This window comes from Coptis chinensis, chromosome 1 (genome assembly GCF_015680905.1).
Source record: "Coptis chinensis isolate HL-2020 chromosome 1, ASM1568090v1, whole genome shotgun sequence".
NCBI lineage: Eukaryota > Viridiplantae > Streptophyta > Magnoliopsida > Ranunculales > Ranunculaceae > Coptis > Coptis chinensis.
In genome coordinates, this window is record NC_141456.1 from 31752107 (window position 1) to 31764333 (window position 12227).

The 12227-nt window shown below is 38.1% G+C and overlaps 1 protein-coding gene and 1 pseudogene across 2 annotated transcripts; both read right to left on the minus strand.

Moving 5' to 3' along the window:
* Positions 1-2223: 2223 nt before the first annotated feature.
* Positions 2224-3986, minus strand: LOC147523487 (putative E3 ubiquitin-protein ligase ARI8 pseudogene; annotated as a pseudogene).
* Positions 3987-4316: 330 nt separating this feature from the next.
* On the minus strand, positions 4317-11701 carry LOC147523488 (uncharacterized). 2 transcript variants are annotated; one of them, XM_086598830.1, is made up of 5 exons: positions 10183-11701; positions 7800-8783; positions 6482-6707; positions 5635-5742; positions 4317-4833 (listed from the first exon to the last, which is right to left on the minus strand). In XM_086598830.1, coding segments are annotated over exons 1-5 (2700 nt in total). In that variant the 5' UTR covers positions 11563-11701; the 3' UTR covers positions 4317-4831. The 2 variants fall into 2 exon arrangements, with proteins under 2 accessions (XP_086454956.1, XP_086454951.1); XM_086598825.1 differs by having other exon boundaries at positions 5600-5742; positions 10183-11700.
* Between the last annotated feature and the right edge of the window lie 526 nt (positions 11702-12227).

Here is a 12227-nt window from a genome sequence, read left to right on the forward strand (position 1 = left end):
ACTACTGAGTGTTGCAAAGAGATGTTATGGATGAAGATGTTCTTCGATAAACTAGGGCTAAAGCAGAAACAATTTGTAGTCCTATGTGATAGTCAGAACGCCATCCATTTGAGCAAGAATTCGAGTTTTCATTTTAGATCCAAGCGCATACACGTGTATTATCATTGGATTAGAGAAGTACTCGAAGACAAACATTTGTGTATTGAGAAGATCCATACCGACAAGAACTGGTCGGATATGATGACCAAAGTCTTACCGAAAGGTAAGTTTGATGTTTGCTGTGCTACCGCTAGAATGGTAGTAGACTCCTCCTGTTGATTTGGAAATTGCATGGATGTATCCCCCCTTACTGTTCGGGAGGGGAGATTGTTGGAGTTATCCCTCACATGAGGAGAAAAAGAAGTTCAGTTTGCGTGGAGAAGTTTGGGCATGCACGCGCTCAGTTTGGTCTTGCCCAAGGCGCGCCCACGCCCATGCCATGAATAACTTACAGTACTTTGAGGGCACGCGCGCTCGACATTGGCCTTGCCCAGGGTGCCCCCGCGCCCATGTCTATTTTCATAGTTTCTGGTTGCTATAGTAACCGCGAGATTGCGGGTTACTACATAAACAGAAACAAGGTTTTGAAAACCTAAGCAACATGAAAAAGACAACACAAGAGAGAGAAAACCCAATCTTGAAAGCAATCAAGATTGAGAGATAAACTTTACAGAGATAGGAATGTTCTAGTAAGGTGAGAGACTGAAAAGAGTGATTGTAATCTTCTTTCCCACTTTATAAAAAGATTATTTCCCACTTTATAAAAAGATTAGCTCCTGTAGAAGTAGGCACCATTGGCCGAACCACGTTATATCTTTGTGTTGTGGTATGTTTGTTATTCTCTTTACATTATTATTTGTTGTTGATAGTTGTTTAGAGAGTTGGGCATGCTAGCTAGGTTCTAGTGGATATTTAGATCTTTGTCTGGAGTTGTTATTGATCATAGTACAAGTTATCTGTGTAGTGGGGATCGATTGGTATTGGTATTAACCCCAACAACTCTATGGCCGGAGTCCTTGCTTTCAGTAACGACCAAGTCCCTTGGGAACTGATGAGCAGAAGGAAGGGGGCAAAGACAAGATTACAAGACTGGAAACTCACTCAAGCTACATTTGGTGCTGATGCCAGCAGCGAGAAGAGGTACCAACATAAATGAAGGAGAGTCAATTTTAATTAGAAGCGGTACTAGACCTAAGCAACACAGAAACCCTCAATATGTCAACACAATACGAACAAAGATTTTGTGGAATTTCCATTTGTTGAAAAAATATGTATCCGGCCTGTATTTTTTTTTAATTGTTTTTTGTTTTTCCTAAGGAGAGCTTTTATTGATGGATGAAGCAATGTTGTACATAGTGCACGTATGATCGAGGGAGGTCCTCATATGAAGCCATGAAGGTTACATATCTTAAAATAGCCAAGTGAACAGTGTGTACAAGCTCCACCTACTGATCAGTACTGTCCCTAGTGTCCTAACTAAATCCCAATATCCCAGCACAACTTAAGAAAGCATATATTCCAGTAAAAAACAATCATCATTTCAAATCGATAATTTTTTCTTGCAGAGAACCTTGAGCACCAATATACCACAACGGCACAACAAAGCTTTAATGTCGAGCACAATTCTACCTATTCTTGCACTTCGCTTCCTGTGACATATGAAGGTATAGAGAAATGTGGCAATCATTGAAATAACATACTAACGAGGGTAGTAAAATCTTGTTTGAACTTGAAGATCAAAATGACAAACTTTTCAAGGAGTTACAAGTTTATATCCTTACGTGTAACCAAAGCTTCAACATCTTCGTTCAGTTCATGCTCTCCATTATCATCGTCATTCATTTGTTCAACGTTAACCACTGTTTCACTTGAACTTTCTACTTGTCCTTTGTTACCAAAAAAATTTAGTATATCTCTCCTTTGGGATTGAGTGGCATCGTCTAATCTTTGCTTCTTTTTCCTTTTCTCAGAGCTAGAAGAATACTTTCTAGCCAGAGGATTTGGAGGCATGATTATATACTAATAATTAAAATTCACAAACAATCAAACAATGATATGATTAATTAAAAAATCACCACAATCCCAGCTTAGTGGCTTACACACAAAATACATACAAAACAATAGCTATGAATTGCAGAGACCGAGAGATTGAGAGGAGAAGTGGAGTCGTGGAGAACAAGCTTATGTACAGTTTAGTATCGGATGAGGGCCCCAGCCGGGCTGTCCTCAGGGCCGGCCCTGCACCTTGCAACTCGTAATTCCCTCTTGAGCCAAGTCATTCTCAAGTGCTCGGACCAGGTTCTCAAAGTATTTCTTAGTCACACTAGTCAGATTACTTAACTTTATTTTGAACTCCTTGAAATCTTCCAACGGTTCCTTGGCATCAAGGAACCGTACTAATTCCTTCTCTGCACATTCATGAAGACGTTCTAACCCAGACTCAGCGTCACCTTGAAGGAACTCAAAGAACTGCCTCTTTTCAGGTTCATCCTCAGGTAGGTAAAATCCAGAGGCATAGGTCCACTTGAGCACGCGCCTGCATTCAATTATTTGTTCCCAGGCTTCTGTTATGAACTTGAGCTGTGCATCAGATTCACCCTGTCCGTCACGTAGAATGTTAATTTGCACAGTTTCTACTTGATGTAAATCTGCAACTGCTTTTGTCCTTGATTTATTGTTGGCTTGCCATCTTTCATAGTAGTGAGTATATTTCTCTATCATACTTTTAGCCATCTCCCTTCTCTTCTCCTCTTCGCCGTACAACCCCTTTTGCTTTGCTGCCTCATAACGATTACATGCATAGAAACCACCTGTTTTTTCACCATGAGATGCCCACGAACCAAGACACAACCAACAAAACTCGTTTTTACAAGGAGGTGTGCAGGTCATATGCATGCAACCAGCGTTTTTCTGAATAGGCCGTTTGCATTTGGGACAGGGCTTAGAATTAGCTAAGATCCATGTAACGTTCTCTGATTCCGCACTGTTCTTCAACATCCACTTAACCACAGTATCACATTCCACGGGGCGATGTGTTTCCTCAAGACAGTTCCAGCAAAAGTTGTATTTGCAGTTACATACAACATCAAACATCTCACTGCCCATGACAAACTCCACCGCACTATCACAATCTGGAGCTGGGCACCACTTTACGTTTCTCTTCACTTCAACATACGAACAAAGAAGTAAACGCGAATACTTCCTCTTGATCTCTTCATTAGAAATCAGTGTATTCACCATGTCCTCACCCACAGCCGCAACACATTTGATCTCAGGGCATCGCATTGTTAAACATCCAGGACCATCATTAATTGAAGTAGTAATGTATCCCTTCCAGCATAACTTACAAAACATATGACCACACGAAGCACTAACCATATCTCTAGGAAGAAAGTCATCAAAACAAATTCTACAGTTAATTTCCTTCTTACCAGGAGGATAATTATGAACCGGTTTTTCCATTAACCCAACCTTGTTGCGCACCTTCTCTTCATCCGCGAACCAGTCATCCTTTACCTTGTTAAGGTCCCAATTGTACTGACTCAATAATACGGTAGCTGAATATTTTGTTATATTAAGCACAGACGATACTTCTGTAATAACTTGCTCCTGAAGATTTCTAATATCAGCTTCACATAACGCTGTGTGGTTATGCCCGCAGTCTTTGTTTTCGTCCTCCTCACTAAGATGTCCCCCAACATCACTTCCTCCTTGAGAATCCAGTTCCTCTTCTTCTGCATCCGTGTAACCATCTTCGTCTTCGAAATCCATCTTAAAAGATTTAGAAAACAAACAACAAAAAGCTTGTTTCACTAAACTTTTCATCGTACACACCCTGTTTAAATATAGAGAAAACAATAACTTGTTTCCTATTCAAATATGTTACGGAATTGGAATTAGAATTGGAATTGGAAAGAAACACGACTTACCGTTTTCGGCTCTATATCGGAATTTTTATTAGTATTACGTCCCAGAGTTTTAACCGATTATAAACTCATTAGTGGCCCAATAAGTAAACTCAGTTTTAACCGCAGGGCGCAGGCCCAACGTTTAAGCATTCTCCCCAATTATATAAGTCAACTTCCTAACTTGAATTTTCCTAGAAAAAACATCAAGCCTCCAGAAACCATCCTAATGTATTATAAACTTATGAAGTTTAAACAATGAAAGAGCGGTCTTGAAGATGCAGGTTGAATTGTTAGAGCTGATGAACATTGCTTTTCCAAAAGCTACAAGGACAATAGAATTGCCAAGAAAAATGTATGTAAGTAGGAAGAGAAACAAAAATACTTTGGCATTTATACATATATAACAGTCTGGTTTTACAAAGAATAATGAATAACAATAGGTGATGAATAGACACCCAACACAACTATTCTGCTATTTCAACACTGGTGCAAAAAATGAGCTCATTTTTCTTATACAAGCTTTCTTATTTCTTTCAAAATTATATATTCACACAAGTGTTACATAATGTTACAGTGGCTCAGCGAAACTGCTCGGTAGAGAACCCATGAGGATAACATGGTTGCTGTTTCTACACCCCAAAACCTTCTCCTGCCTTTTCTTTGAAAATAGATGGGAGAGAAACTTCATAGGTGATCCTGAATCAGGCTTCCTTGCTAAGGCATCTAAACCCTCCTCGGATTTATTCAACACGTGCTTTACATCTTGTGCAGGTCCTGCGCCCCCAACCACCTTAAGAGCCCCACCACATGGACAATGTGAGAGGTTACTGAAGCAAGGCTTGTGAAAAACCACTTTACAATATCTGCATCTCTCAACCTCGTCCTCCTGTCAAATATTCTAGTATCATGAGTCACTAATCATGGCTAATTATGAGATAATCCTAGTTCTGAACATTTTGATTCAGTTTCTCAAGCAGCTATGAAACATCCATATGTATAAGATTGTCAGACAGCAGTGTTGAGATAAATAATCCCACATTAGGAATTTAAAGCCATGCATAACAATATATAAGTTCCTGGGGCAGCTCCATTTAGTGCCAATTGCTTTAGTTGGACGCTCCAAGTTTAAGTAGACATGATCAGTTACTAAAGGGGTTATATGAACTCCACTAAAACAAACTCCAGAAAAAATCCCTCTGCTAAAAATAAGGAATTTAGAGGCTAAATTTGGTGCAGATGTTCTCCCCACAATAGAGATCATTCCTCACAAAAAATCAGCCTTCAATATAAAAGTTGTTTTGAATGTTAAGGATTTATCTAATGGTCCAGATTGTTTGAATTTGGAAACAAATTTTTATAATGGAAATGTCTCCATTATAGGAAGACTAACTTCTCCAAAAATCACCCCTCAATTCATCTTGTAAATCCACTTGAGGCAAAGTTAATGGTCCCGTTACTGAAACATTAACAACTTATGGGCCAAACTCACAAATAGGCCTGATTAAATTATCAAATGACAGAGATGGTGAAGAGAGAAAGGGGGGTATATCAATAACATCTAGTTTCTTGCCGCCTTTGGTGAAAATAATATTAAGCCTCCCAAAACTTATACTACGTACTGCACTACTATTGCATCCTTCATAAACACTCACCTGAAAAGGAAAAATTAGGGAAGACGGGTCCTTACAAGCATGTCTAGCGCCACAGGGAATGCCAACATCACAGCACACTAAGCACTGCTGTGTTATGTGCTCAAGGATTTTGGTTGAGACGGTCTCTACCACGATCGGAAGTGCTGCAGTAAAGAGTAAATATAGGGGGAATATGGAAAAGACCATCCATACAAATAGATATATAAATGCATTCAAAACATGAAGAAAGCCAAATGTAAGGCTAATTTTATGAGATATATAGTCCTGATAAAAATTTCCTATCTGAGTATAATACTATTTAGCAATCGTAATGATTTGGATGCAATATAAGCCAAGATATTTGAATAATTGCTAAAGACTGGGAAATCACCTTGAAACGTTACTATATGATTAACAAGAAAAAATATCGGCAACAAGCATAAACACCATCAACCGTCACACTAACGACAGAAAAATGAAACAATGTTGCAATACAAAATGGGCTAGCTTAGTTCTACCGTTCTACCAAGTGGCAGCAACCATAAAACACCACTATTGCCACTTCAAAGGAATTGTCATGCCTAGTGCAATGTGTTACTTACAGTAAAGCACAGTAAATAAGAAAAAAGGCAAAAAAGAAAAACTACAAAATAAAACCCGGGTCCAAATATTCTACAAGCTCTAATAGTTGAATGTTAAGAAAATCTTTACTGAAGTGAAAAGTTTTTGTTGGGCGAAAACATTGTATGGTAGAAACTGGAAAAATAAAGCTGCTATTGCACAATTGAGGTGAGAATGTTTCATGCATACTTAAATTGAACAACGATCTCATGAATTTTTTATTATTATTTTCTTTTTGGGAGAGGAATTGAGCATAGCAATGAGTATGTTTAAAAGAGTTACCAGCAAACGCTCCTTTTGATAGGTCAACAAGGTCGCGTAGTGCAAAAAAATCGTTCCCCTCAAGTAGATATTTGCGAGATCCCACTCCCCTTTGGACGGACTTTCGGAATGGGCAACGAACATATGGAACCATAGCTCCTATTTTCTTTCTGATACCCATGACATGGTGCAGGGCTGGGACTTTGGAAAATAGAAAAGGATTAACAGCACTGACACAAAGCATTGGCTGCATGAAAGAAAACAAAAGAATCTGTAAAGAACTATATAATTCAACAGCCCAAATGAGGATCATGTATTGCCAAAAATTTACAATGATTTGTCATAAGTTTTCTGACACAACGTAGCAGCCAGACTGTAAGCGAAATGGGTGAACGGTCAACATTAATCGATAAGTGCTCTCAAACATTGGTATCTTCATGAGGGCTCAAACTACTATTTAAGATGTCTCCCTAAATTGAACTTCAAATACTCTGTTTAAATAATTGAAATAAAAAACATACGAAATTATTGATTGTGTCGTTGCATTTAATAGCCATCAGTGCATTTTATTAAAACCGTAAAAAAACGTCTAGTTAAGGTACATAAGTGTGACAAAACAGAGAATACTAATTGTATCATATAGTAGGGTTTTAAACTAATGAAAAGAAACATAGAGTAGTTTCAGGAGCTTGGTTTTACATCAATGTTTAAGAATCTTAAAACGTGTGACCAACATCATGACAGGTTGGAATACATAAGAAGTCCAGGCCCAAGTCAAGGAAACAAAAACCAAAAAACATAATTAGAGTAAGAGCTGAGCCAAGACCACATATTGTTAGGTCAATGCTGAGAATAGTCAAATGTAGATCTAAACCAAGTCTAAGGCCATATTAGTACCAAACTAAACTGAGCCAGGTCGGACGCTAAAAAACAAAACTAAAAACTAACGAAAACTAAAAGCAGAAACCATAAACAATACTCAATTTATATATGGGGGGATAGAGCCACTCCACTCCAGCCACATCCTAGCCACTCCCAAGAGAAATAAACAAAAATAATAGTAAACAAAAATATAAAAAATAATAAATAAAGCCTCGTGGCAATACACGGCTAACTCCATTAAGTTAAATTGGATTGTCGGAGATATAATACCATGTCTGAACTGAAAGCGAGGAATAAAAGACACGGCTACTATCAGCATACACATCTATTTGTTGTTTAAATCAAAATATGCATAATTAGTGAAAGGCTAGCTTCTTAGCACAACCAGTAAACAAGAAAACAGAAGTAACTCCACGATGTGATAAACAATGAAAATACTATATCAAACTTTAATTACCTGGTCATATATTGAATCCAGGAATGATTTAGCCAGTTGTGAAACCGGATATTGACTGAAATCCCAAAAATGCAAGACTTTAGCAGGCAGGACTGCAGTTTCGTTTGTATGACATGAAGCACAAAATAACTGACCAGAGTATTCACATAATCGAGGCTTGCCCCACCCTAATGTTTGCACAAATTCTCGCATCAGAGACTTCTCAGTGTCGAGGCATTTGTGGCATCCAGCACAAATATATTGCTGTGCTTCAAGCAACTGTTTCACAGGCTTATGTGGCTGAATATCCACCAAAAGTGAAATGGTCTTCCCAAAAGTGGGAACATCTTCTGCACATATCCCTCCTGTAAAGGCTGAAGTTGACTGAGGCACCCTCGTATTTAACAGAGACGAACTAGAAAGCGCTTTCTGAGGATATAAAAACCAATTAAGGGTGCCCGGAGCAATGTTAGGAGTGCTGGACTGCAAAATGGATTTTAAGCATTCTTGAATAAGAGCACTTCTTTCACTGACAACATTTGGAGAAGCATTCCCAAAAAACTTTCTTGATTCTTGCTCAACCCGTGACCAAGGACTTGGAAGGCTCAATCCATGATTGGCGTATAGTGTTCTCAGCTGACGATAAAGTGTAAAGAAATCACGATACCGGCGTTCAACCTCCCATTGATCCTTGCCACTCCACACTCTTAGCACATATACTGAGTACTCCTTAACACCAACAAGCCTCTCTCCAAGTGAGACATCTCCTTTTTTTTGTTTTGCTCCTACCACTTCGACCCCATCAATTTTAAAAGGGTGTTGAAGTCGGGGGTAGGTATCATTTGCTCCAGAAGTAGAAGCAGTGGAGCTACCATCTCTAAAAGGCTGGGGTGATCTGTTACTCTGAGGGAACCTAGCACCATGTGTTTCGACTGAATCAAGTAAAATTTCTTCCATTTCGAGGACTAACTCATCACATGATTCTTTTGACTTGGAATTTCCAACCTGCATAATTTCATGAAGAGAGATTTAATAGAAGAAGCTCAAAAATTAGCTATGACAACGACGACCCATCATCTACTAAAAATATGGATTCATAATGAGTGATGATGATTCCCACACGCAAACACATGTATCTCAGAATACATTTCATATTTTCATCCCTCGTAACTCCAGCTGCTGATTCCAAAACACAGAAAGATATCAACTTTTGGGCCTTTCTTGCTGGAACTGAACTTATTACAGCTTAGAATAATTGTCAGTTGAAATTCACTCAAGAAATTAGAAAGAACGCTGGAAAAATTTGCAAATAAGCTGAATTAAAGTTTCTAAGACTCCCACCACAACAGTTACACTCGATTGATTGACCTTAGCTTCCTGTTTACTGTGTACTTATCATTAAAGAACAATGTGACTAGCTGAATACATCAGAAATTCAGAACCATTTCTATTTATCTGACAGAACGTACAGACGTGTGTGTCTACAGAACCAACAGATTAAGTCAAACGAGGAACTTAGCTACGTTCCTCCTTAGTTACCCATATAACCCATATAAGACAATTTTAACTTCTGTTTTGTTTTGGAACTCCTAGTTAGTTAACAGACTACTGCAAAACACTAAACTCAGGAGACAAAAGCGTATTGAAGCATATCAAACTGAGCAGGAAAGACAAGGAATACACAATGTCCTAAGCAGTCAACCACCTGCATTATGGTGCTGGCAACTATTTCAACTGCCTTGGGCAACATAAACTTTTATGCAAGCTTTGACAGACATACAAGTTATGGTGCTGCTGGAGCAGTATGCATGGAAGCACATTGAGATATCTTTGGGGCTGCCTAGTGCTTACAGGCGATTTCCATGCAACTAATGCTGAGCATTCCGAATTTCTAGGTGCTGAAGTAGCCACATTGCTGGCTGCCGGCTGTCCAGTTCCACCTTAGGTTAAAGCTTGAAATTTTGGAGGGTGACAAAAGAATGTTATCAATGTTTTGATCTAATGATGCATTTACTGACTGGAATAAATCATCCTTAGTTAGCCATATAAAGACCATTTTAAATTCTGTTTTGATTTGTAATTTTATTTCAGTCAATCGAACAGGGGTTGGGATGGCACATGATTTAGCCAACTGGGAACTCCTTTTGGCCCCCCGACCCCCTTCCAAAAAAAAAAACTCCCACGTTTTGGATTCTGTTAACAACATTATTACACTATAACATATAGATGGATGATGGTTATCATCCACATACAAACACATATACAAAACAAATGGAACTCATTGAAACTATACTAATACTCACAAAAGAAAGTTATCAAGTCATTCATTGTGGAAACGGCTAAGGAAATGGGTAAGGTATTATGCAAACCAATGCTCTTAATACACGTAAAAAATCTTACTGACCTTAATTTGTGCAAGATGATTTTCACTGTTGTCGACTGAAGCTGGAGAACAATATGATATTGCCTTTTCATCCTCGAGAGTGGGTGGTAAATCATGCACTTCTAGGTCTTCGAAAAGTACCGCCTGCTTACCACGTGGTTCTGAGTGCTGAACTTCGGACAAAGAGTCTGATTGTTTGGACTTTCTGACAGACTCATTCTCAGGAGGATTGTTTGCAATGACTTCATCATTACTTATAAATTGAAGCACTGTTTCAGCTGCATTGTCCTTAATGTCAAAGTTTATATTTAATGAAGACTTCTCTGCAAAGAAATCCCTTCCTCGAGCCCAACTATCTCTACTAGAATAGCTCTCTGGATGCTCTTTATGGTTAGCTAGAGAGGTGGTCACAGGTACATTTCTCACAATTTCTGCTTGCTCTGAAATACCACTTACAGGGAACAAGGAAACGGAATTCACAAGTTTTCCTTCAGTTTCTAGATTCTCCCTTTGCCAGTCTGTAGGTTTATCCAACAAAGGAAATAAACTTTTCCCCTCAGCTCCTTGCATGAAATCATCCCAATCATCTGCACCAAAAGCAACAGCTGAATCTATAAAGAGTGGATTCTCATTTCTGCTTTTAGATTCTTGAAGATAGTGCAAGTTTTTAATGTTGTATGCATCCATCCTACGCTCATCATCAGTACCAGAGTTGAACATGGAGCCATCCTCATCAGAATTTTCATATCCAGAGGACATTCCCTCCTCTTCCGGAGACTCAATCTCCGTAGCATGAAATGGATCAAAATAGTTTACTTGTTTACTCGAATCCGACTCACAATCATTTGTACCAATAGGAGAATCACATGACCTGAACAAAGAATGGAATTCAGTCCCCATCTCAGTCGAGAGTCCTTTGTTATCGTCTCTTGAAGCAAAATTGAATGAGTTTGATCCATTCTGAACTCTTGACAACTTCAAAGCTTTACTCTTACTGCCATCAGTGTGGGAAAAATCTATTGTTGAGCTTTGTTGTCGCTCAAATCTGTCTCCACCTTTCAATGAAATAGAACTATCCGAATTATCCTCACAGCTTAACAGTGACTTTGAACAATTTTCATTCCTCATTTTTTCCACACAATTCTCATTTCCAAGATCAACATCCAAACAATCATGCCCACCCGAAGTAGAAACACTCTTATCACCATAACATTTCCCGACACCTAAACTCTTCACAGACCCTAAATCCAAATCCAAGAAATCATTTAAAGTCCCAACAGAACTACACAAACTAGGCGTGCCCATCACAGAATTTGCACTACAATACTTGTCAAACTCACTCTCCCCACAAGACGAGTAATCCAACAAATCATTGCCATCAAATGGATCTCCATCACTCATCTGAAAACTCTTAAAGTTTCTATCTTTCAGCTCAAATTAACACCATTTTATTGATTAATCAATATTCAATTTGAAGATTGACAATGAATTGGAAGGGTTTCTAATTATTATGTACACAAATAGTAAATATCGAATTTGGGGAAAAAATAGTAAATGACTCACCAATTTTGTTGGGTGTCACATCAAATGATCAAAACATATCTAAGGGTGATTTTGTCCAATGTTAGATTAGTCAATACAAAACTTTTAAGTTTTATCCACTAGAGGATGTATTCTCAGTCAATTTTACACCCCAATCTCAAAAACACCCTCACAAAGTGCCAATGGGATTTAATCTCCGCTTCGAATAACTCTTACAATTGGGCCGCCAATTTACGCTGGGGTATTAAAATCTATATAAAATCTAAGGGGTGTTTGGATCCTATTTATTTATTATCAAAAAGAGTTTATTAGTGAAAAAATATTTTTTGAAAAAATAAATGTGTTTGGTTTCTATTTAAAAAAAAAAAAAAATCATCCAAAAAATAATTTTTGGTCTTAAAAACTTGTTTTATGATAATTAAGTAAAACTTGTTTTTCAAGTTAAAAAAAAAATTTTTTTGAAGGAAACACTTTGGGTGCTAAAGACAAATGAACTCTTCGATGTTTTAGACTTTAGTGATTTA